Here is a 26,514-nt window from a genome sequence, read left to right as displayed (position 1 = left end):
ATTTACATCTAATTCATTTCTTTTAATTCTTAGGTAGTGTTCCATTATATAATATATATAGTATTTTACTATTCCATTTATCCATTCTTCAACTAATGGACATTAGAATTTTATGTTTTTTGCTATTAGAAATACTGTATGTGTCTGTACACATATAAGTCCCTCTAGAGCTGGACTGTTCAAATAAGTTAACTACAAGCCACACATATGTGGCTATTCTTGAAATGTAGCTAGTCAGAATTAAGATGGGCTGGAAGTGTTTATGAGAGGGCCAATCCTTTACATTGTAGACTTTTTAATTTTTAATTTTTTCTGGTCTTAGAGGAAAAGTATACGCAATTTCCTTATTACCAGGAAGTATGAGGATTTTTGGTCATTCGGGTCTTATGTGAATTGTATTTCTATCTTATTTCCAGTTTTCTATTGGACTGTTTGCCCTTTTTTTTACCGATTTGTAATACTTAAAAATATATATTCTGAATACTATCCAAGTTTTTATGTGTTGCAGATACCTTCTTCCAGTAAGTCATTTTTATTTTAACTTTGTTTTTGTTACCTTAAAGTATTTTTCATGTTTCCATCTTTGATCCATTTGAGTATAATTTTTTAAATATGTTATGAGATAGGGATCTACTTTTATTTTTCTTCACAAGTGGGCCAATTTTTTGAACACCACATATTCCTTCATCTTTTTTTGACAGACTCATGCTTCTGTTCTATCTTACAATCAAAAGACGGTAAATTCCCATTTATTTGAGTCTGTTTCTGGAATCTGTTTGATCTGTCTTTTTAGAATTGTTATAGCAATTTGTGGCCCTTTATTGGTTGATGAGTTTGTCATGTTTGCCAGAAACTTCTGCAGAAATCTGATTGGAATTATATTGACTTAATAAACTACTCTTTTCAATGGCTCTTTATGCCTGCTGTATTTCAGCACCTCCCATAGGTAGTGCCAAAAGTGGGAGATGATGAGCATAACAAAAATTCACATCCTCAAAGTGCTCACTACTTATTGGGGAGACACACAGAGTAAACATGCCATTGCCAAAAAAAAGACGACAGTATATACAAGCGCAAGGAGGTTGGAAACTTAATCTTGGAGAACTGCAAGCAATTTGATAGACTATGATCTTCATGAAAATGATTGTATATATCTTATTCATCGTTGTGTATCCAGTACCAGTACGGGGCCTGGTACCTACTAGACACCCCCAAAATATTAACTAAATAAAATATCCAAGATTGACAGCTTCAGGGTCTCCAAGCCTAGAGTATAGTTTGGGGCTGGCCAAGTCAGTCATCTGTATGTTAGTGATGAGAAATGGTGGAGTTTTCACATCAGATCACAAATGGGATACTGGGAGTTTCTCCAAAACGGAGACCATATCATTTATTTTTATAAATCCAATGTATCTCTGTATGCAGAGAGTAGGAAAAATTGCTGAAGTTCAGTGAGTTCCTATTGTGGGAATAATCAACTCTAATTAATCTGAAGACCTGGAGAGGTGACTCAGGATTCATCTTGCATTCTTCTCTCCTTGAAGCCATGGCACCATATTGAATGTGACCTGTGAGGAGTGCTTGACCTTTGGATGACCTTTACTAACTTACCACTGTCATAGCAGTCTGCCCCACTATGAGCACTCTGTGACTGCTAGCCCATTGGAGCTCAATTTTTATGGTCATTCATTCAGCAGACATTTGCTAATCTGTTTCTCCCTCTTACATTGAGGATACAGAATTGAATTAGACATGAAGCCTGTCTTCCAAGAGCCTACAGTTGGTCAAGGAACATAGACATATACCCAGATAATTGTAACACTGAATCAAGAGGATGGAGCTATCACTTGAGCTGGTTGAGGTGGAAGTGATATTTTGAGCATCAAAGATGCATTCGATTTGACAAGTGCAAAAGGGAAAGAGCATTCCAACCAGAGGTGATGGCATGAAGAAAGGCTTGGAGATGGGGGGAGGGGGGAATTGGGGGTTGAGGGAGCGGGGAAAGAGGCAAGAAGACCAAACATTATGGCCAAGAATTTTTCAGGGGTCATGGACTCATTCTCAGGGGCCAGATGGGTAACGAACATGGGTAAAAAAGGGCAGGGTATAAATATTTGGAGAGAGATCCTACCTAAAGGCATTCAGACAACTTTAAAACACCTCTAGCCAAGGAATTGTTGAAGCTAGGTGATGGATGGGTAAGAGTCCATTATACTAACATGTATGGTTTTCGCATATATTTAAAGTGTTCCATAAAAAGTTTGGCAAAAGACAAAGTACAAATATCCATAATGAACTTTAATATAAAATAAAACAGTGAGAGGTAAAACGCATCCTCTGATGAAAGGAATAGGAGCAGATGAAGCAGAAAATGTAGAGCTCTACATTGTAGATGCTTTGAGGGGCCAAGCTGCATTAATATTTATCAAGTACCTACCATGTAAAAAGGGATTTGAATACATCAAACCATTGAAGATTCCTAATAGGGGAATAACAATGAAAAACAAGTTTAAGAAGATTGATTTTAAAGGGAAGACAAAAATTGATAGACCTGTATATATAGTTGAACATTTGTTGCATCTTTGCTATGTGCTAGGTTCTAAGGGTATAAAGGTGAATGATTTAAGGCATAATTCATGCCCTTGGGAGCTTACCTACATATAAACAAAACATTACCATGCTAACATATTTTGTACTTGCCGCTCTGTTGCTCTGTGGTTGCATTCCAGTCATTTCACATTTATTGGACTCACCCCCTGGTCCAGATCTGTTCCCTGCCCACTGCCCCCACAAGCCCATCATGGGCACCAGAAACAGTCTGACTGCTGCCAAAATTACCAGAGAACCAGCCATGGCTAGTTTGTTTTTCTTTTGTTTTCTTCTCCAGGAGTAACATGAGGGTTCTTTCTCTTCTGGAACTGACGAGACCAAAACATAGGTAGTGCCAAAAGTGGTGACAGAAGAAATCCTGGGAGAAAGTATTTTTGCCTTGTACTTGGGACAACTGCTGGGCCCACCATGGCTCCTGTAAAGATTAGCCACGTGGTATCATTTTCCTCTCAGGTACGTTAATTAGCAGGCATGATTTTTTTCTTGGTGACTGAGAGGAGTGACAAAAATAGGAGACTTGGCTGCACTTTCAGGAAACTCCCAGTTTAATAGAAGAGACATATCCCTTTGGGGATCCAAAGTCAAAGGAGGACACACAGCTCTTGCCCTCAGGTTATTCCCAGAGCAATGCAGGATGCATAAAAGTAGTATTCCCAGGAATTAAAGGTAAAGAAGAAAACAACCTCAGGATTCCATCCTTAGTTTGAAGGGAACTATCAAAACCATAGGCCCAAAGTCTGTACCAGGGTCCCTAGAAGGGCAATTTAGTTACTCTGTCATTGAGGGCAGACCAGGACACTCAAGGTCATTCCTGACGTGTGAGAATATCACCTCCACCATCAAAGGTGATCTCAGGGACGCCTGGGTGGCTCAGTCGGTTAAGCATCTGCCATCAGTTCAGGTCACAATCCCAGGGTCCTGGGATCGAGTCCCGTATCAGGCTCCCTACTCACCAGGGAGCCTGCTTCTCCCTCTGCCTGCTACTCCCCCCTGCTTGTGTGTGCATGCTCTCTCTTTCTCTTTTGCTCTCTCTCTCTCTTCCCTCTCATAAATAAATAAATAAATAAATAAAATCTTTAAAAAAAATAAAGTGACTCAGCCTCCTCCCTAAAAGTTCACTTTTCAGGAAATCCCAATTATCCCAATTAGGTCTAGATGCCGGGCCCTGGGCCCAGGATTGATCCGGTGTGGTGATTCTTAGGAACTTCCTCTCCTGTCATTTCTATCCATTTATCCTTTCTTCCCACTCCTCCCCTTCTGTTACCCTAGTCTTTCTCAAAGAGTACCTCGGCATTTTGGGTGGGATAAGTCTGCATTTATAGCAGGGTCATATGCCTGATGGGATATTTAGCATCCATGGACTCCAGACCCTAATGACAGTGATGCTTCCTGGTCATTATGACAGTCAAAGACATCCCCACTCGTTTTGGGAAGACCCTTAAGAGAGTCTTTAGGAACTACTATATCAACTCCTAAGTGAAATAAAAAATTACACATATCCTTCTTACCTACATAGTCAGCCTAAATGGTTTTCTTCATATACTGAGCCCTATAGAGATCATTACTTATCACCTAATAATGAGGTTTTCAAACGGTACTCTGTGGGCACCCACTTCTGGAAATTGAAGGCAGGGGGTCATATATGTCTCTAGGCCCCCAACTTGTTTTTTAACCAGAGCTCTGTTTTTATTTGTTGAAAATACACACACACACACACACACACACACACACGTTAGTATAAGATTTCAGTTAAGAGGATGGATTTTATTGCTAAAACAAAATTGAAAACCAGGAACATAGTCTCCCTCCCCTTTACTTATAGATGAAGAAATTTAGATCCAGAGAAAGTAGTTTGCTCAGGGCCTTTCCACAAAAAAAAAAAAAATCTAACTTTGGATTTGAACTGAGAATGTCTCTTGGTACCGCTATTGTTGCCTTTGAACAAATCACTTTATTTCTAACCATCAGTTGTAAACTTAGAATAAAAATCCTTGCCTTTCTTTTCTCATAGGGTTACTTTGAAGGTAAATAGATGTCTGTGAAAACACCTTATAAATGAAAGGAAATAGTCTAGTGTGGTGGTTAAGAGCTCAGAATTCAGAGACCTAGGTGTTCTGACTTTGGTCGGTTATTTAGCTTTTGTAGCCTTGAAACTAGGCTTCAGTTTATTGATCAGTTAACAAATTAAGAAGCAATAATGTTAGGTAAACTAAAGAGTAAACTAAAGTGTTAAGAGGATGAAATAAGGTAGTTTGGTAAATGAAGGAGAGGTAAGCGGTCTGTAGATCCCCTGGCACATGATAACTCCCATCTAGTGCTCTTTCTATCATGTTAAAATGCCTGGAAAGGTTTGGGAATGTAGGGAGCCCTCCTTCATGGGCATCCTCTTTAGCTTTCAACTCAGTGAGGGTCCTGATGTTCTCCTTCTCTCTCTGACTTAGGATCCTAAGTATCCTGTGGAGAACTTGCTGAACCCACACAGTCAGAGGGGACCTTGGCTCAGCTGCCCTCAGGACAAGAGTGGGCAACTGAAAGTAGAACTCCAGCTGGAGAGGGCAGTGCCCATTGGCTACATTGACGTGGGTGAGTGAGTTCTTGGAGCTCCAGGAACCTCTGCGGGAGACACAGGAGTAACATTGCCTTCCAGATGCTCCACCAAAGTGTCTCAGTTCGGTCTAGCTGAGCACCTTTCATGGAGTAAACCCTTTCTGGTGTGAAGGTGAGGTGTGGCCCTTGCCCTTGGGAGAGGTGTATGGTGTTGGCAGACTGAGGGTTCTGTTCACATAAAATGAAATGGGGATAGCATTCCCTGAATTAGGCAATGTACCTGCCCTGCTTTGATCTGAGCAGTCTGGGTGAAGCCTTAGGACACTGACATAATTATAAATGCCAACAAATAGAACCTGTATACACCTCTAAATATCATTGTCAAGAGCATGTTGGGGGATGAGCTCTGCACACTAATCTGGGAAGGCTCCATAGGAATTTATGGGTTGAGAAGGTTGGCCTTAGAATTCTCTGGAGTAGAGAACTGACAAAGACCATTGGTCTCAGCTCTGTCAGGATGGAGAGATGTCAGGCTCCATACCAGGGGTTAACAGAGACAGAGATTAGCACTGCCTGCCAGAGCCAGAGGACAGAGAAACAGCAAGTCTACCGAGTCAGGGATGAACCTTCATCTTGTCATTCTGTGGACTAAGGTCTCATCCACTTCAGTTGCTGGCTCAGTGTGTTCCTTGACCTTTCCGGGCCTCCAACTAGCTCTAGAAGGGAAGAATGTCCTCTTCCCACCCAATTCCTTGTGCGCAGTTAGGGCAGCATCTTCCCATCACCCTTAAATTCTTCTCTCAACCTTTTGTCCCCAGGTAACTGTGGCTCTGCTTTCCTGCAGATTGATGTGGGCCGTTCTTCCTGGTCCCTGGACAGACCTTTTGTCACCCTGCTCCCTGCAACCATGCTAATGTCCCCAGCTGACTCAAAGCAAGGGAAAAATCGCTCAGGCGTCCGCATGTTTAAAGATGGTAAGGAGGGACGCTTGGGTGGCTCAGTCGGTTAAGCATCTGCCTTCAGCTCAGGTCATAATCCCAGGGTCCTGGGATCGAGCCCCGGGTCGGGCTCCACATTCAGTCTGCTTCTCCCTCTCCTTCTGCTCCCCCTGCTCATGCTTGCTCACTCTCTCTCTCAAATAAATTAATAAAATCTTTAAAAGTAAAGATGGTAAGGGAGGCAAAAGCAGAAATGGGAGAGAGACTGAGTGAGAGAGATTATGAGAAAGAGATAAGGTGATGCAGAGCTAGATAACCCACTATAGAGGGCCATGGAGCTGGGCTGGTAGGTGGGCTTGTGGGAGGGGCCTATGCAGGGGCTCGGTTACGTCTGTGGGACATGGGGTAGGTAGTGAGTGAACAGCTGTGTGGTAGGTTTGTGTATGAGTTTTCTGTGGTGGGAATAGGTGATAGCCGGGAATATCTACGAGCTATGATTCATATTGACACATGACGTGATTTGGTGGAGGCTGATGTAGAACTCTTCTTTGTGAGTAGTGTTTTTATTTGTATAAATGGACTTTAGTGTGAGTACAGTAGTCCCCCCTCCCCCGCACCTCATCCATGGTTTCGCTTTCTACGGTTTCGGTTACCTACCATCAACCACAGCCCAGAAGCAGATGATGCTCCTTCTGACGTAGTGTCAGAAGGTCAAGTAGTAGCCTAACTGTCACAGTGCCTTCCTGCATCAGTCACCTCATGTCATCTCACCACGTAGGCATTTTATCATCTCACATCATCGCAAGAAAAAGGGAAGGTAGGGGCGCCTGGGTGGCTCAGTCGGTTGAGCGACTGCCTCCGGCTCAGGTCATGATCCCAGAGTCCTGGGATCGAGTCCCGCATCAGGCTCCCGGCTCGGCGGGGAGCCTGCTTCTCCCTCTGACCCTCCCCCCTCTCATGCTGTTTCTCTCTCGCTCGCTCTCTAATAAATAAATAAATAAAATCTTAAAAAAAAATAAAAGAAAAAGGGAAGGTAGAGTACAGTAAGATATTTTGAGAGAGAGAGACCACATTCACATAACTTTTATTAAAGTACATTGTTATAATTGCTCTATTTTATTATTAGTCATTGTTGTTAATCTCTTCCTGTGCCTAATTTATAAATTCAACTTTATCATAGGTATGTATGTATAGGAAAAAAACAGTATATACAGGGTTTGGTTACTCTGTGGTTTCAGGCATCCACTGGAAGTCTTGGAACATGTGCCCCTCAGATAAGGATGGACCGTTGTATAAGTGTTAGTATAGAATAATGTTTATGTAAGTGATGGAAAGCTATATAATGGATATAATGAGGCAGTATCCAGTGTTTCCTGAGCTCCAGTCTATGCAGATCTCTGTGTTCACGAGGCACTGCAGAAGAAACATGAGACCTGATTCCTGGTCTCTGGGGATTTACAGTCTAGTAAGGATTTGTCCCTGTTGACACAGAGGTGTTTGTAATATGAAGGAAGAGTGATATGGGAGGGTCACAGGAGGTGCAGGAGATGAGGTACTACCAGATAGTGCTGGGAATTAAAGGTGAGAAGGGTTTGCAGTATTGGTATGTCATACTGGGAGTGACTTTGAAGGCCATGGAGTGCTGTGGGGAGGCTGGGCTCTCATGGTCCGGGAGGGGTAGATGCAGCTCAGCTAACTCACCGGGTAAGGGGTCATCTCAGACCCCAACACTGCAGGTACCTCCTGTCAAAATGAGACATTGAGAAGGTCCCTGGAGAGGTGTAGAATGAGGATGTGCTCGTGCTGGGCACAGTGTGGAACCCTGACAGAGGAGCAAATGTGGGAAGGCGAAGCACTGGGTCTGAGTGCACCTTGACTGGCCTGCTTGGGACTGCCAGACGCCGAGCACCAAGGCCTAAGGGGCCAGTTACTGATGACCTCCATTCTTCCTTTTGTTGGAGTTTACCCTATACAGTCCCGTCTTTTCTTTCCTCTCCTCAGTATTGACCTTCTCTTCCTTTCTCCCCTTCGTTTATGCATTTCCTTTCCCTTTCATTTTCTTTCTTTTTCCCTTGAGATGATTTCCTGGTGCCAGCCTCAGGTGAGTCATGGGATCGACTTCGCCTGACCTGCTCCCAACCCTTCACACGTCAGCAGTCTTTTGGCCTGGCCTTCCTCCGGGTGTGTTCCTCCCTGGACTCCTTAGATGACCCTGTGGGGGGTCCCTTGGCCCCCGAGAGCTCTAGGCTGAGCCAGGTATGTACAATGGTGGAACAAGGACTTCATATTTTCCCACCTTTTTTTCAGTTTCTGGTTAGAAAGCTGGTGCTTGATTGAGGGATAGACACACACACACACTCAAATAAAAATATAAATGGACCTGCTACACTTCCTTACAAGTAAGAGGGAACGCCTCTCCTCCCCTCTCACCCGTGGGAGAGTCAAGGGAGCGAGCCTTTAGTACAGTGTACCCAAAGCTATTGGACCACTCGTTCTTTAGCATGAATGAAGTCTCTTTTGGATTCAAACTTAATTTCATACTTTAGGTGTAGGTTCCTGTGGGCTATAGCTTTCATCAGACTTTTCCTTCTGGCACCTGCCAGACTCAGGGCTCACTTACTGTCTCTCTGTCATTGCTGTCGCCTGACCCACCTGCCAGGAGAGCCAGTTAGAATCTTAGATACGTGCTCTGCGATTTCATCTGTTTTCCTGCTTTCTTTCCCTGGACAGCACACTCATACTGCTAAGAGAAGGTAGATAGGTATCTGGTCAGTTTACCTCCCCTCTTCTCAGCCAGTTTTCTAGTTATTTCTTCCCCCTAAGCCTATTCAGACTCCTGCTTTCTCGTCCCTGGTGTCTTCATTTAACTTTCCAGTACCCTCCATCATAATTCCCTCCAAACAAGTACAAAGACAGAATCACACAAAGCTAGAGTCATAGAATTCTAGAGGTGAAAAAATACATGGAGTTCATCAAGCCCCATTCTGCACCTCTTCTACATCTCAGCTAGGGAAACTTCCGTAGTCAAATTCACACAGTGAATCAGAGCAGAGGAGGGACTAGAAATCCGAGTCTCCTATCATCATACCACAGCGCTTCCTATGCACACGATGCGTCTTTAGAAGCTCCAAACATCTGACCTAACCAAAAGTTCAGCCCCAGGAGTGAATGTCACAGGTGTCGTTCCTGTCACGGTTATTGAGAAAAACAAGAGACTGGGCACTGGGAAGAGAAAAGGGAGGAGGAGGAGGTGATGCTTCTGTCATACAGCCTCAGGAGAGACCCAGAGAACTGAGACAAAGTAAAGCCTGGTCTGAGATTTCCTCCTTCACAGGAAAAGCTCAAAACCAGTGGAAGCAGTTTGGGTACTCTGCCGAATTCCGGCTCTGCAGCGGCCTGGGGCTCAGTGAGTGGCGCTACAGCCCTGTGGCCCCAGGCCTGGCTCCAGTAAAATGCAAGCTCTGCGAGATTAGGGACCTGTTTGTCTTGTTCCACACTGATTCCTGGCAGCTAGCACAGAGCGTAGAACAAAGTAGGCTTTTAGATAACTCACCGCTCAGGGGCAAGTTGTAGATAGGAACACCATAAAATTTACCATCCAAACTCAGAGACACTTGGAGCGCAAAAAAAAAAAAAGGGGCTGTGAATTTTATCAAGACAACAGTATTGTCCCAGGCAAACCAGGAGATGTGGTCTCCCCCAATTATGGGCTAAATAAGGGCTTCTTAGAGCCTTTTCCGTGTCGGTCATCTCAGTTACTCTGCACCTTTAAGACCCTGGTGGGATGGAGGAGGGAGTCAGCAGCTCCAGAGCCATAATGTCAGAAGGGCGTTGAACATCAGCAGCAGAGTGAAACATACTGCACACATCTCAGTGGAAACCACAGGGAAAGAGATCCTGAAACGTTTCTACAAGAGAGGGTTGGTACGTGGAAACAGATTGCTAGCATTCAGTTTTGTAATTTAAGATGTCTAAAATTCCATAGGCTTTTTTCCTCCTGTGTTGTAATAATGGTATATTGTGGTGATAGCAGAACATAAGGGCTTTTAGGCCTGTGAAATAGGGTATTTCGTGGCACTGGTTTTCCAGTTAGGAAACAGAAGCACAGAGAAGTTTAGTGAGATGCCCCAGGTCACGTGGCTAAGGAGGTCTTGGAGTGGATTTGAACTCAGGCCGCCTGACTCCACTTAACCTGTGCTCGGGAGCCCAGTTCCTAATCTCACTTAGAGTTAAAGTTAAATAAACCATCTCTCCACACCCATCAGTTGTCCTTTCTAGTAGCATTCGATCTAAAATTTATGAGACAAGGTAAAGAAAAAATAAACACCCTGGAAAATTAAAATATTTCAAAATTACTGCTAGGTCCAAGATGAGACTGTGATGGCACTTATAAAATATTAAACAGTGAATGTGATTACTTAAATAAATAAAAACAAGCTGTGAATATGAATAAAAATACTACTTCTCATACTTGCAGAATGAGGTCAAGGTCATGCTTTACAAGAAAGATGTTTACTTTTTTTTTTTTTTTAAGAAAGATGTTTACTTTTAAAAGAATCTGTGATAGGGGTGCCTGGGTGGCTCAGTTAGTTAAGCGTTGGACTCCTGATTTCAGCTCAGGTCTTGATCTCAAGGTCATGAGCTCAAGCCCCACACTGGGCTCCATGCTAGGCATGGAGCCTACTTAAAAAATTAAAAAAGACTCTGATAGAAGAATCAGAGCTGCAGATTAAAGACAAAATTTTTTAGTTCTTTTAAATTCAAGGGAAAAAAGTAAATTTGGAAAAATAAAAAAGGAAATAGGTACAGATGAATTGACACAGATAAATTGAATTTTGACAAGATAGAAACTGTGGCACATACCACATAAAGAAAAGCTATTTAGAAATGATCTATTGTGTGATTATCACATGTAGACATTTCTGAAGTTAGAAGTAGAGAGGTTTATAAAATTCCTGTAATAGTTATATATAGTGGCTAGGCTAATACTTGTGGTATCTATGTACGCATACGTACATACACATCTCTTTCTATCAGTGACTAAAATTGGTAGGTTTGTAGTTGCAGGTGAACAAAATAGTTCACAGAAGAAATCATACTGGAAATTAGACAATATTATTAAATAATATTTCGAGGGCGCCTGGGTGGCTCAGTTGGTTAAGCAACTGCCTTCGGCTCAGGTCATGATCCTGGAGTCCCGCATCGGGCTCCCTGCTCAGCGGGGAGTCTGCTTCTCCCTCTGACCCTCCCCCCTCTCATGCTCTCTCTTTCAAATAAATAAAATCTTTAAAAAAAAATAATAATAATAATATTTCGAAGAGAAAAATGATGAGAATGTCCCCAAATAGTTCAAAATAGAACTATTTTTAAATATAGAGAAACATATGGGTATGCTTAGTTTCTCTCACATAGGTATATAAAGAGAGATAAGTGATTTGAGTTTTGTACCTACACGAATCAATTTTATATACGCACAGATTGAAACCACACACACACACACACATATATATGCTTTCCGAAAGTTTGCTCGTGATTATCAGTCTCATGGCCCCATTTTTCCCAACAGCATATATTCTTTGATCTTTCAGGATCATGACAAAACCCTTAGCATTGGGAAACTAAGTATACAAAATTACTGAATCTCTGAATCTCGTATCTTACAGCTGGGAGAGAGTGTGCCCACAAGCAAAGATACCACATAAAGTTATAGCAAATATCTGTACTCTCATTGAGGCGAAGCCCTCAGGTTTGGGACTATCCCTGGTACTAGGTGGCAGTGCCCCCTGGTGGTGGATATCTGTAGTTCATATTTCTCCATTTTCTTCTCAGGGCTCTGATGCTCAGGAGTCTGGTCCCAGACCCTGGCTGGCTAATCCTTCCATTCGGAGGACATTCTTCCCAGATCCCCAAACGTACGTAGCTACCAGAATGGAGGTCTCTTGTCCACTTTTCAGTTCTTTCTCCTGAAAAAAGAAAGGCTACCAAGTCACTCACAGGCACTCACTGCCTGGTTTCCTCCCACTTAACCACATCTCTCGACCTAACCCTATCTGTAGATCAGACTTTCTTGGTTGGATGCCACTGAGCAGGGTGAGCAGAATGGAGTCTCTGTTCTGAATGAAACCGAGTGCTGTCTGTCTCCCTGCAGGAGCACCAAGGAAGTTTCAGAGCTTAAGAATATCCTAAAACAGCTCCAGCCAGGGGCTTTGGGCCGTTCAGCCCACATGGTACTTTCGGCTGCCCAGAGGGTGCCCCCCACGAGCATGGCAAGCACAAAAACCAGCCATGAGGAACCAGGTCCTAGTCAGCCAGCCCGTGCAGGTGAGTCCGCATCACCTACCTGTGGCTCCTCACTCTCCCTAGCACCATGCTTTCTCCCTGAATCCACCGTTGCTATACAAGGAAGCCTCGCTAATGGGACTTCATGTGGGAGAAAAGGCAATTGTCAGTGTCTTGTTACCAGAAGAGAAATCCAATATTGTATAGTAGTAATTGAAAGAACACTGGCCTAGAAATCAGGAATCCTTATCTCTGTGGGCCTCAATTCCCTTATCTTCAAAGTGAAGGAATTAAACCACATAGCATATAGGCCTCTCGCAGTATTAATGTTTTGTGATCACTTCAGTAGGACAGTTAAGTCAGGGTGGTGGTGTATGGAGCTTATTGGAGAAATAAAGTAATGGAATAGCATGGTTTTATCACAGAGGAAGAAAGGATTAAACATGTTGGAGCTCCTTCTTTGCACCAGACATGGCTAAGGCACTTTTACTAACTTAACTGTTTAATGCTCATAACAAACTTATGAAGTAGATCCTGTTACTGTTACGCTCATTTTACAAAAGAATCTGAGGTTCAGAAAAGTTAAATATTCTGAGTCACACAGCTAATAAATGTGTGTGCCACTAATAAGTGCCACTAATAAGTGGCAAATCCAGGATTTGAACCCCGGGGTTCTTGGTTTTAACTGGTCTAGACAGCAAGAGAGAGAACACATAGAGTTCTCATTGAAAACCTTTGGTTTCACTCATTGCTTCATTGGGAAAATTTTTAAAAAGAAACAGTTTATCTGTCATTTTAAAGAACTGAACAAATTACCGAAATAATAAGTATGTTATCTCATTGCAGAAATAGGGTACATTGGTCATCTATGTTTGCATAAACAAATTTCTCCAAAACTTGGTAACTTACAACAATATTTATGATTTCACAGTTTCTCATAGTTGGGAATCTGGGCCTGGCTTAACAGCATTCTTAAGGCTCCAGATCTGACACAAAGCTACAGTCATTGCAAGGCTCCACTGGAAATGATCTGCTCCCCAGCTCACTCCCATGGTTGTTGGTAGGAATCAGTTCCTCATGGGCTGTTGGATTGAGGCTTCCCTCACTTTCTTCGCCCTGAGAGCCTCTCCCTGGAGCATGTCATAATGTGGAAGCTTGCTTCATCAGAGTGAGCAAGCGAGAGAGCAAGAGAGAGAGTGCTAGCAAGAAAGAAGTCCATCTGGGGCGCCTGGCTGGCTCAGTCAGAAGAGCATGAAGCTCTTAATCTCGGGGTTTTGAGTTTGAGCCCCATGCTGGGCATAGAGATTACTAAAAAATAAATATATAAGCTTAAAAAGAAAAGTAAAAAGAAAGAAGTCAGTCTCTTATAACCTAATCACAGGAGTGGCACCCCATCACTTTTGCTGTATTCTATCCATTCAACACAAGTCATTAGATTCTGCCTAAATTCAGTGGGAGTCATGAATACCAGGAGGCAGGAATCAGTAGGATTCATTTCAGGGCGCCTGGGTGGCTCAGTTGGTTAAGCGACTGCCTTCGGCTCAGGTCATGATCCTGGAGTCCCGGGATTGAGTTCCGCATCGGGCTCCCTGCTCGGCAGGGAGTCTGCTTCTCCCTCTCCCGCTCCCCCCTCTTGTGCTCTTTCTCTCTCTCACGCTCTCTCTCAAATAAATAAATAAAATCTTTAAAAAAAAAAATAGGATTCATTTCAGAAGCTGTCTACCACATGAGGAAGGATGTAGTTTATAATTTTAAGAGACAAAATGGGAAAGAACTAACCTTTTGGGGACACCCAATCAGCTGGGCACTGGAGCTGTGAAAGCACCTTCAGAAATATTAAATACTATATAAAGTGTTTTGGAAGTTCTGAATAGCTAGACAAATGGTTGTTGCTGGGTTTTGTTGCCACTCATTTGATAGATATTTATTGAACATCTCTATGTGCAAGGCTCCGTGCTAGGTGTCAAGGATACCACAGTAAATAAAAGAGCAGTGCTCCTACCCTAACAGAGAGACTTCTCCATGTCATACAAGTAAGTCTAAAACTTCAGACTGTGATAAGTACTTCAGAAGCAAAGCATAGGGGTGCCCGGTGGCTCAGTCAGTTAAGCGTCTGCCTTCGGCTCAGGTCATGATCCCAGGGTCCTGGGATCGAGCCCCTCATCAGGCTCCCTGCTCAGTGAGGAGCCTGCTTCTCCCTCTCCCTCTGCCCCTTTCCCCCTGCTTGTGCTCTCTCTCCTTCTCTCAAATAAATAAAGTCTTAAAAGAAAAAAAAGAAAGAACATCATATGTGAAGGCCTTTTTGTTAATGCGCTAGATGTAATGAGTGTTTCTAACACAGAGCTCAGACCAGAGGAGCAGAACTCAGAGAATGATGTGAGCAGGACAAAGAGACGGAAAGTGCAAGCCCGCCGGTGAGTAGGTCAGCCTGAAAGATCCATATCACCTCCCCAAACCTTATTGCCCTTCTGTGCACCTGTCCTTCCCCAACCTGTGTCTTAGTCGAGTCAGAGAGTACCCTTGTGTCTGCATCTTGATCTCAGGGTCTGGACCTAGAGGGTAAGTAGAGAAAAGATGTCCTTGTCCACGTGTTGCCGGTTAGGCAAAGAGGGAGCTCTGTAGTGAATTAGAACCTGGAGATGAGTACACTGTATCTCATGGACTTCATTAAAACTGAAATCTTTTTCTGTTTCAGGGAACACTGTCAAGACAATAAAAAGAACACACAGATTATGTGAGAAAATATTTGCATATCATATTCAATAAGGGACTTGTTTCTAGAATACATAGAGAATGCTTACAACTCAACAATAAAAAGATAACCTAATTCTTAATGGACAAAAGACTGAATAGACTTTTCTCCAGAGAAGATATACAAATGGCCAATAAGCACATGAAAGGAATGCTTAATATCATTAGCCATCGGAGAAGAGCACATCAAAACCACAGTGATTACACCCAGTAGGATAGCTGTAATCAAAAAGACAGTAGCAGGGGCACCTGGCTGGCTCAGTCGGGAGAGCAGGCAACTCTTGATCTCAGGGTCATGAGTTCGAGCCCCCGTGGGGTATAGAGCTTACTTTAAAAATAAATTAAAAAAAAAAAAGACAATAACAAATGTTGGCAAAGATGTGGAGAAATTGGAACTCTCATACACCGCTGGTGAAAATGTAAAATGGTGCAGTCACCCTGATAAACAGTCTGACAGTTCTTCAAAAAGCTAAACATAGAGTTACCATATGACCCGACAATTCCACTTCTAAAAATAGACCCCAAAGAACTGATAACAGGGGTGCCTGGATGGCTCAGTCAGTTCAGTGTCTGCCTTCGGCTCAGGTCATGATCTCAGGATCTGGAATCGAGCCCCACATGGGGCTCCCTGCTCAGCAGGGAGCCTGCTTCTCCCTCTCCCTCTGCCTCTCCCCCACGCACTGGTGCTTCTCTCTCTCTGTCTCAGATAAATAAATAAGTAAATAAAATCTTTAAAAAAAAGAACTGATAACTGATAGCCAAAAAGTGGAAACAGCCCAAATGTCCATCAACTGATGATCAGATAAACAAGATGTGGTATATTCATACCATAGAATATTGTTCAACCATGAAAAAAGAATGAAGCACTGATGTAAGCTACAATATGGATGAACCTTGAAACATGCTAAGTGACAGAAGTTAGTCAGAAGAGACCACACAGTATATGATTGCATGTATATGAAATGTCCAGAATAGACCAGTCCACAGAGACAGAAAGTAGATTAGTGGTTGTCAGGGTCTGAGGCGGAGAGGGGTTAGGGGTAGTGACTACTAATGGGTTTAGGGTTTCCTTTCGGGGTGATAAAAATGTTCTGGAATTAGATAGTCATACACAACCTTGTGAATATCCTAAAACTGTTGAATAGTATACTTTAATAGGATGAATTTTATCAGATGTGCATTTTATCTCAATAAAAGAATAATTTAAAAAACCTGAAAGCAATAACAGAACTTCTGTTCTCAGATGTTCAAGGCTAAGTGACTTCCCTCAGGTTGGATACATCAAGTGGGAAAACCAGGACTCCAACCACGGCTTCTGGCTCCACGTCAATGAGTCCACACTCTTTTATCCTAACTCGAGGCTCCTTCAGCCCTTGTAGCCTCTTACTAATAGCTGGTCTTTAACTACTCTTTCTCACAGGCCTTTATCCAGCTCGAACTCGCGGCCCAACCAGAGGGGGATGGCAAAGGCAGGGCAGAGAGAACACCACCGACCCCAGGCCCAAAGCAGTGGGGTCCAGGACAGTTCACTGTGCCCCATTTGTGCAGGTGAGCTGCTGGGGCCCAGGGCTTATTGTGGGACTACCAGGCATCGCTTGCGGGAGGACTAGGAGACCTGGGAACACTGCCAGGGAATATTCGAGCTTGGACTCCCAGTCTTCTCCGCAGTTACATACAAGTCTGTTTGGAGCACATGCTTACATTGTGTTGGCCAAGCTGAGGAAGGGACACAGGCCCTGTCCCCAGGGGAAATATGAAACAAAGCAATAAGAAATACTATCAGAGAGGGCCTAGCATTTCCTTCCCAACTGTTTCCTCCATGTCCCAATTCTCTAAGTCCCTATTCAAATGATACTTATTTGCCAGGTCTTCTCTGATCTTCTCAGCTCATCTTTCCGAGCCGAGCCCCTGCACTGTTCTCAGATTCCCTTGCACTTGGCACTTCTCACTTCTGCTTTGTATCACAGTTGCCTGTGGCCATAGCTCATCTTTACCCCTGAACTCTACAGTCCAGAAGGACGGGCCTCAGTTTCCGCCCCTCGGCTCCAGACACAGTGTAAGGCCTACAGTAAACCCTTGATAAATGTTTGGCGCATTCACGACCGGACAGTGTCAGGTGTAGAATATCCAGCCAGAGTAAATTTCCCGCAAAAACAGCCACACTGGGGTGGCATCGTGCCTGGGAGCGGGCCCAACTTTGCTAACCTCCTTCTCTCCCCCTTAGGCTCCTTCAGCACTGAGGTTCTTCCCCGGCACGCTGCCACCTGCGGAGAGATCTCCCCACCTCAGCAAGCCTCTCCCTCCTCATCACCATCTTCATCACAGTCCGTACTGTGGGTGTCCTCCCCGGAAAGCTCACCACCCACATCCTGGGTCCAGTGCCCTCTCTGCCAGTTGTACTTCTCAGCGGGAGAAGTAGAAGAACATGCCAGCATGTGTGGGGAGGTCCCGCAGACATGAGCCATGAGGTGCCATGGTTTTGGCCCCGTGCCCTCTGTGACTAAAACTGGGGAGTGGGTCTTGCGACAGCTAAGAGCTAATAAGGCCCAGCTGCCTTCCTCCTTTCTTTCCACTCATTCCCTTAGGACTCTGCCTGAGGGCACCTCTGGGCCCAGCCTGCTCTCCACTCCCAGTTGTCAAGGCTTCTGTCACCATGGCCCCCACTTCTCCCAAGACAGCTCCATCCTTTTCCCCTTTAGAACTTCTTGGGTAGAACTGGTGATTTCTCTAGGGCTTTGGGACATAATCCAGAATGTCTTCCTCTCAGTGAGTGATGCGCATCCTCATGCCCATTTTCCTAAAAGGAAAACTGAGACCAAATGAAACAAAAGCACTGCCTGGCAGATAAGATCTTGTGATATACTGGGAAGTTGAGAGTGATTTTTGAGCACGAGACTAACTTCCAACATCCCATGACCTTAACTCCCAGTATCCTTTGTGGGTTCCCTCCCTAGGTACGATCAGGTAACGGTGTTACTGTGTGACTTGAAGCAAGTTCTTCATCCTGGACCCAGAATTAACCCTCAGTAACAGAAAACCGCCGTCCTCCTGATTGCAGAGCTATTCTAGGGATCAGATGGGTTGATGACTAAGGAATGGGTCTAGGCTCGGCTGTGGACCCTTGGGCAAATCCCAGTCCCCATCTGTACAATGTGACAGTTGGACCAGAGGGTCTCTAAGGTCCCCTCCACCTGTGATATTCTCAATTCTATTCCCACCTTTCTTGAGCAACTATGTCCTCTCCCCTTTCCCAGAAGTTTCCACTGTGTGGTACTTACCAGTTCCTCTGGTCTCCAGGGTACAGGGCAGAGGGGGAGCAGCTGGTCCTGGCAAAGGGAGGGCCCAGGGCGGGGTTTTGAACTCAAGGGTAGAAAAGAGGAAGCGGCACAGTCAGGGGAGCAGACAGAGCAGGAATTAAGTCCTTCGGTCCCTACCAGCATAGGCGGGTGCAGCCATGGACCTCCTCACGGTAAGAGGCCTGCTCTCCTACTTTCCCTCATCCTGCTCCCATTTCTGGCCATAATTAAAACAATAGATTGAGCCACAGGGGCAGAGAGGACATCCCAGCCACCGTGCAGGTGATGGATATTGCCATGTTGGTGGAGGAGAGCCCCTGGAGCCCCAAGCCTGGGCCCAGAGAGAAGAGCAGTGAGGGGGGCTAGGCCCGGTACAAGAGAGTGACGAGGCAGCACAGAGAGAAATGCTACCCAAAGTAGGAGAGGACAAAGCCAGGAAAGTTTGGTGGGAGGAGCATTAGGATCTGCTAGGAGTCCTGGACAGAGCTGAGGGGCTGTGAGAAAGCCCAGGTCAAAGACCCTCTGCGTGGACCTGTCCTTCGGAGGCTCTGGGACTCTCAGAGGGATGAGCAGCTGGGAGAGGAAATCAACAAAATGGGAGCTGGGTCCTGGGCAGATCCTGTGTTAGACTCCCCGTGCAGCCCATCCACCTGCTTTAACCCACCCCTTCTCAGAGTACCTATGTTGGCCCACTGTGTGTGGGTTCCTGTTGAGGGTGGCAGCTGTGCTGAGGAAGGGGGACCCTGGCGGGACCCAGTCCTGGCCCTTCCTCACCTAAGAATCTACACAATAAAATGGTGACGAAGGAAATGTTTGTAATCTTCAGTGCTGCTGGCTTTTAAGATGAAGGAGGTGGCCGTAAACTAAGGAATGCAAGGAACATAGCTCTAGAAGCTGGATTGGATTCTCCCTTAGAGCCACCCTGTCCTGCCAACACCTTGACTTTTTAGCCCAATGATACAGATTTCTGAATTCTAACCTCTAGAACTGTAAAAATAAATTTGTATAGTTTTTGTACAGCCAACTTTTTTTAAAAGAAAAGGATGCTTTTTTTCAACCAAGACCAATTCTCTAAATATCAGTATTTCAATAAAAGGGTATTTGTTAACAACAAATCTATACAAGAAACTATTATTATGGTATGAAAGGGTGTTTCCAAAATGATTGATTCCTAGAAAATATGGAAATGAAATTTATCCCCTATAAAGACATAATCTTTTGGGGAACATTCATATTTTCATTATGTAAGACGATTACATTAGATAAACCATAATATACTAGAGTATAGGATGTATATTTGATATAGAAATTAATTTCAGAGTAATACATAGATAAAGGTGGTAGCATTCTTATTTTCCTTAAAAGAAAAAAAATGGAATCATTTATTTGTTTACATTATTATATCCCACATTTTGGGTGTTTTGAATGAGTAAAGATTCCAGAAATCCAAAACTAGTTAACAATAATTCCTATTTGAGTTGAGAAGTAGCATAAAGGGGAGTTAAGAACACCAGCTCCTCAGCCAGACTGCTGGGTCCCCATCTCATCTGAGTGGCTTAGCATATCTGTACCTCAGTTTCCTCTCCTGCTGAAGGGGGCATGATCGCTCCTACCTCACAGGGTTACTGTAAAGAGTGAGTTGCTGTACTTGGGAAGTGCTCAGAAAAGAAGCATATATAAGCACTACATTAAGTGTACTTCGAAAACGACATTGTTAGTATGCTTTTGGGCGAAAGCAAACTAGTATGGTGTCTGGGCCGAGGGCTTAAAGGTGGAAGGGTGAGGGAGGCCCCACAGCAAAGGAGGTCCTTTGCTCTCTCCGTCCTTCATCCAGCCACAGCCCACCTGGACGGAGATCGCGAACAAGAAGCTGAGGTTCCCACCTCCACTCCTGGCCGCCATCCAGGAGGGGCACCTGGGCCTAGTGCAGCAACTGCTGGAGTCGGGGGTCGAGGCGTCGGGCAGTGGGCCAGGTGGGCCCCTGAGGAACGTGGAGGAGGCCGAGGACCGCTCCTGGAGGGAAGCTCTCAATCTGGCCATCCGGCTGGGCCACAAAGCCATCACTGATGTGCTGTTGGCCAATGTCAAGTTTGATGTCCGGCAGATCCACGAGACCCTGCTGGTGGCAGGGGACACAAACCAGCCGGCCGCGGTGCGGCGCCTACTGGCCCGGCTGGAACGGGAGAAGGGCCGCAAAGTGGACACGAGGTCTTTCTCACTGGCCTTCTTTGACTCGTCGATCGATGGCTCGCGCTTTGCCCCTGGCGTCACTCCCCTCACCCTGGCCTGCCAGAAGGACTTGTATGAGATCGCCCAGCTGCTCATGGCCCAGGGCCACACCATCGCCCGCCCCCACCTGGTCTCCTGCGCCTGCCTCGAGTGCAGCAACGCCCGCCGCTAGGACCTGCTGAAGTTCTCCCTGTCCCGCATCAACACCTACCGCGGCATGGCCAGCAGGGCCCACCTGTTGCTGGCCAGTGAGGACGCTATGCTGGCCGCCTTCCAGCTCAGCCGGGAGCTCAGGCGTCTTGCGCGCGAGGAGCCTGAGTTTAAGGTCGGAGTCTCATACTTCCCCCTGCCTGTGGTCACCCATATCTGTCCTTTCACATGGGCAGGGGTGGGCCTGGGGCGGGGGTCCTGGGGCGTGGAAAACAACAGAAAGATGATGAGGCCTTGTTCTGTTCTCAGTAACCCTCCATTTTGTTGTTGTTTTAAGATTTTATCCATTTATTTGAGACAGAGAGAGAGAGCACAAGCGGGGAGGAGGGGCAGAGGGAGAGGGAGAAGCAGGCTCCCTGCTGAGCAGGGAGCCCGATGCGGGGCTGGATCCCAGAACCCCGAGATCATGACCTGTGTACCCCTCCATTTTCATGGGGAGTTACAGAATCCCACCCTGAAGGGGGAATCTCATTCTAATGGCAGAGAGCCATCACTCTAGGGGCACCTAGTTTTATGGGGGCAGCACAGACCCCACGCTAGGGATGCCCTTGGTCTAAGGGAAGAGGGAGGACACAGATAGAAAAGCAGCGAGAGAGAGATGACATTCAGTGGAACCCGTCCTTTCTGAATACCTCCTGTGAGGTCCCACATCGAACATTGTGTGTTGGGGCCCCAAGCTTGTGATCCCAAGCAGGGAAGGGCAGAGTGAGGTGGACAAGCCACTCCTAGGATGCTCAGCTTCCCTTCGTGCCTCTATGGAGAATGCTACATGGCTTCTAAAACCCAGAAAAGAGAGGTCGGGGGCTACAGCTATTGTGCTCAGGACAGACTCCTTTGAAGAAGCAGAATTAATCTTGGCTGCACAGCCAGGCGGTTTAAAGTGAAGAGGAGTCGGGAGGATATTTGAGTAGGGGTGCAGTGTGAGCAAAGGCTGTCGGGTAGAAAAACTCGACATGGCGATGAGTGCGGGGGCCCACGCAGGACAGAGAACATGTGAAGGGGAGGTGGGGAGGCCCAGTGGCAGGGACTTGTCAGGAGCCTTGATTACCACCAGCCCCATTCCGTCCCTCACTCATCCACCAACATCCCCTCTGTGCCAGGCAGACTTGGTCCCCATGCTCAAGATCACCATTAGGCAGGGACACAGACAAGGCTATTGAAACAGAGGCCGAAGGCAGGACGCGGTCCATACCAGGTGAGCCGGGGAAAGAGCATGCTGCTTCACCAGAGTTGTGGAAGACTCAGAGCTCCCACTTCACAAGTAGCAGGAAAGAGGGGTCCTTCCGAAGAACTCTCCCTCCGTGCTCGCAGCAGCCCCACAGAAGGAGGCAGCAGAGGTTCTCCAGGCCTGGCAAGGGGAAGCCCCGTGCCCCATGCGACACCACCTGAGGGACCTTGCTGGGCTCGGGCCTCACCTCCTGGAATTCTTGCCTGGATTCTCCCTGGGATTGGGGCCCTGAGTAAAATCAAGGCCAGGCTGGGTAAGTGGAGGCAAGAACTGTCCTACCCGTGTCTGCTGCTAAAACTGACAGCTTCTCAGGTAAGGTAGGCGCTCAAAAAAAAAAAATGAACGAAATGAACCCACAAGAGGCACGCAGAGCAGGACGAGAAGTGGGCCGGGAAACGGACTGGAAGGGGGAGGTACAAAGATGGCAGTGGGGTTTGGGCTGGAATGACCTAGGGATGAGGTAGACGGAGCACCAGAAAAGCAAAGCTGACACAAGAGGCACCTCAGAGCAAGGAGGAGAGCTTTGGGCTGGCAGAGGACAAAGGAACAGACGACTCAGGGTGACACCACATGTGGGGAAGTGAGGGCCCGCAGCAGGACAGAGGGGGCCCAGGCCCGCTGCTGGGAAGGTGGGGCTGACTTAACGGGGCTGGGGCCGCAGGGTGGCCACGCACACCGGCTCCCCTGCAGCCCGAGTACGTTGCTCTGGAGGCGCTGAGCCAGGACTACGGCTTTGAACTGCTGGACATGTGCCAGAACCAGAGCGAGGTCACTGCGGTGCTCAATGACCAGCGCGAGGATGCGAGACTGAACCCGAGGCTGAGGGCCTGGGCCAGGCCTTTGAGGAAGGCATCCCCAACCTGGCGAGGCTGCGACTGGCCGTCAACTACAACCAGAAGCGGGTCAGCTGGGCCCTACCTACCTCCCCCACCCCTGCCCCGATCCCCGCCCAGCCAAGGCTGGGTATGCCCCAGTGCAGCCCAAATAAGTCCTCTCCCTGCCTTCCAAGACTCTAATCCCAAGCACTCTTCCATCTAGGCCCTTGGCCCTCTGGGTCTCCTCACCTCCCTTCTTAACCTTTAGTCTAAGCCCCTAACCTCTCCCCAGCCCTTGGAAGTCCCATGACCCACCAGGACCCTACCTTCAGCCCAGACATCTGGGTTTTACTCAGCTCTGTCTCTGGCCTATGCAGTAAGTTTGGTCCAGTCTTCTTCTGTTGTTAGACTTCAGTATCTCTCTCTATTCAGCAAGATTAGCTCTCTGAGGGCTTAGATATAAAGTGATTCCATTATTCCCCACCTCATTAGATGCCTGTCTCTGTAAGCTAAAGACATGCTCCTTTTCTAGCCTCCCCACCCTTTACTCCTCCCTCTCACCCACCCTCAGATATCCTGTCCCACCAGGAGCTAAACCAAAAACCTTCCTTCATAACAGCTTCCCTGGCCCTGCCCTCCAAGACACCACCCTATTTTCCCTGCTCCTCCCCTCCTCAGGACTGGTGCCCCACATCTCTAACAAGACAGGAACCCCTGAGGGTTCTGGGCCTTGGGTACCTAGTTCCACCCATCACTGCCTTAAGTTCAAGAATGTGGGATCTGGAGGTGCCTGGCTGGCTCAGCCAGTAGAACGTTGGACTCTTGATCTCTGGGTTGTGAGTTTGAGTCCCATGTTGGGTACAGAGATTACTTAGAAAAAAGGAAAAAATGTGGGATCCGGAGAGTGCAGAAAAATCTTTGAGTTCAGCTTCTCTTTCATAGACTAGGAAACCAAGACCCAAAGAGGGGTGGGGTCTGGGGTCTGCCCAAGGTCACACAGCAAATGAGTTGCCTTTCTTCTGAGCTAGGTGGCCTGAGAAGAAAAGAAATATGACTCAATCTTTATGGCAGGGAAGGAAGGACTACGTACCCAGCTGGCTCCCTCCCTCTCTTCCCTGCCTGGTAACCACCCACTCTGCTCATGCGCCCTCTCTGCTTAGTTTGTAGCACACCCCATCTGCCAGCAAGTCCTGTCCTCCATCTGGTGTGGGATCCTGGCTGGCTGGCGTGGAAGCACCACCATCTGGAAGCTCTTTGTCGCCTTCCTCATCTTCCTCACCATGCCCTTCCTCTGCCTTGGCTACTGGCTGGCGCCCAAGTCCCGGGTACTAGGAATAAAGTTAATGATAACTGCCATTTACTGAGCGCTTGGCGAATATGCTCTTTGAGTCACCTGAAGTGGCCCTGGGAAGTCGGTCTGACGCTGATTTATAGAGGAGGCACGGAGAACAGAAGTGCTCTTTTTGTCCGGGGTACACAGGAACAGCACAGTCAGGATTTAAACTGAGGTCTCTCAGCCTCCAAAGCCTAATCTTCATATACAACCCCATACTCTCCTAAAGAGACTCCCGCCCCAGCCTACAGGTTCTTTGAGAGCCTTTACGGACCCAGATGTTTTTATTCCTTCATCTCAACAAGTATCTCCTTGAAACCCTGCTGTGAGCCAGGCATTATGCCTGGCCCTGGGGATTTAACGAAGAGCAAGCGATGTCAGCCAGATGAGGACCAGGGAAAGCCGTCCTCCAGAGAGCAGGAGCAGGATATTGGAAGGCCCAGGGGAGGGAGAACATAAAGGATTAGTGAAACTGAAAGAATGTCTGTGTTGCTAAAGCATAAGTAGAAATAGCAAGTGGTGGGAAGCAGGCAGGGGCCAGATCTAGCAGAGCCTTATAAGCAGTGATGGAAGCCAGTGTAGGATTTTAATCAAGGGAGTGATCCCATTTGTTGTGTATTTTAGAAAGTTCTCTCTACTAGAGGCATGAGGATTGAGGGGATGGGGCAGGAGTTAGGAAGATGGGGACACAGGAGGACAAGAAGGAAGAAGTTTGGGATAAAAGATGATGAATTTATTTTTTAACTTGGTTGAGCTTGAACTCAAGGAGGCTGTGGGACCTCCAAGGGGAAGTTCCTTCACTTCTATGATCCTCAGTTTCTTAGCTGAGAAAACGGAGAATAGTAATACTCATACAGTTGTGAAGGAAATAGATATGAAATGTAGTACATTCTCAATAAATGCCTGAATACGTGCATGTGTGAAAGGAGGAGTCTGGAAGTTCTCCCAGGAAGGGGGGAGATGTGACCGGTCTCTGAGAGCCACGCTTTCCCTCCTTGCCCCCAAGCTGGGCCGCCTGCTGAAGATCCCAGTGCTGAAGTTCTTGCTGCACTCGGCCTCCTATCTGTGGTTCCTCATCTTCCTGTTGGGCGAGTCCCTGGCCATGGAGACACAGCTGAGTACCTTCCGAGGCTGCAGCCAGAGCATCTGGGAGACTTCCCTACACATGGTTTGGGTCACAGGTACATGTGTGAGGCCTTTTTTTTTTTTTTTTTTTTTGTAGCTGTTCCCTTGGTGGGCTGCCTCGCTGTTCTTCAAAATAAGTATTCCAATGAGGGGGCCCTCTCCCTGTGGATGTGCCCTGAACATATAACCAAACCCCCCTGGGCTCTCCCACACCAAAGGACCTTTTCCATTCACCCCTAGTTAGGGGATCTATCCCTGTGATAAGACTCTGGACCTCCCTATCCTCTCACAAATAAGACACGGGTCCATAGTGTCAGGTGGGAAGTCACCCTGGTGTCATGGTAGCCTACCAGTACACCATCAGGCAATCTGGTCCCAAAAGTCATGGAACAGAATGGCTCATGGACCAAATTGAGATGCCTAAGTCATACAGTTTATTAAATCCCTAAATGGTATGCTTAGGATGGTGTGGTTAGGGGGAGCAGAGTTGAGGTCCAAGCAGGGGCTACAACAGCGAGAGGTTGCCTGGCCCCAACACTTCATCTATGGGAGAGACGTGGGGGCAAATATGTTTGGCCACAGCTGAAGCTTGCTAATCATCCTGATGGGCAGCTCTGTGTTTCCTTTGCAATCCTTGTGCAGAGGACACAGAGGGCCAGAATGGGTATTACCAGTGGGTAGCTGACTTAAAAGCTGGTGAGTCCTAAGGGCTTCTTCTGCCGCATGTATATTCAGTATATCGTGAATAGAGTCTACCCATCCCTTTCTATGTATGTTCACACACATATGCTCTACTCATTTTATTTGTTCAACATGTCACCCAAATAACTAACTTATCTATGCTCAGTGTATAAGTTTCATTCATTCCATTAGTTTTCTTCTAGAGCAGAATCAAGTATTCTTAAACAATTCAGCAAAGGCAATTACAAGAATCCCCAGAGCCTTACCTAGCCTCTGGCGGGTCAGCTCGGCGGGCTGGGCTGTTGGCCGCTTCCTCAGCCGTCCTCCCCTCATTCTGCTCTAGCTTAGTTAGCAAATCTCCCCAAGCTACCACCACCAAATCCACTGCTCCACCTTGTACCAAGGCCTTGATGACCAGAAGGAAACCTGGCCAAGAAACTCTGGGGAAGAAAATAACAGCAGTCCAAGAGGA

At 46.4% G+C, this 26,514-nt stretch overlaps 1 protein-coding gene across 1 annotated transcript in view; it reads left to right on the top strand.

Annotated features, from left to right (window-relative positions):
• The window catches only part of XNDC1N (XRCC1 N-terminal domain containing 1, N-terminal like), a 39,628-nt gene that overhangs the window by 1,179 nt on the left and 11,935 nt on the right, over positions 1-26,514 (top strand). Inside the window, 16 exon segments of the mRNA XM_081798767.1 lie at positions 2,888-3,063; positions 5,052-5,193; positions 5,976-6,131; positions 8,173-8,351; positions 11,925-12,007; positions 12,244-12,416; positions 14,716-14,788; positions 16,546-16,673; positions 17,350-17,453; positions 18,020-18,053; positions 18,407-18,423; positions 20,256-20,975; positions 22,779-22,887; positions 22,890-22,990; positions 24,064-24,228; positions 25,243-25,417. Of these exon segments, the coding sequence (XP_081654893.1) occupies positions 3,019-3,063; positions 5,052-5,193; positions 5,976-6,131; positions 8,173-8,351; positions 11,925-12,007; positions 12,244-12,416; positions 14,716-14,788; positions 16,546-16,673; positions 17,350-17,453; positions 18,020-18,053; positions 18,407-18,423; positions 20,256-20,975; positions 22,779-22,887; positions 22,890-22,990; positions 24,064-24,228; positions 25,243-25,417 (2,404 nt within the window). The 5' untranslated portion in view covers positions 2,888-3,018.

Source organism: Leptonychotes weddellii, chromosome 11 (assembly GCF_054177405.1).
Source record: "Leptonychotes weddellii isolate Sample4059 chromosome 11, ASM5417740v2, whole genome shotgun sequence".
Classification (NCBI taxonomy): Eukaryota; Metazoa; Chordata; class Mammalia; order Carnivora; family Phocidae; genus Leptonychotes; species Leptonychotes weddellii.
Note: the sequence above shows the minus strand (reverse complement) of the source record. Positions and strands in the feature narration are given on the sequence as shown.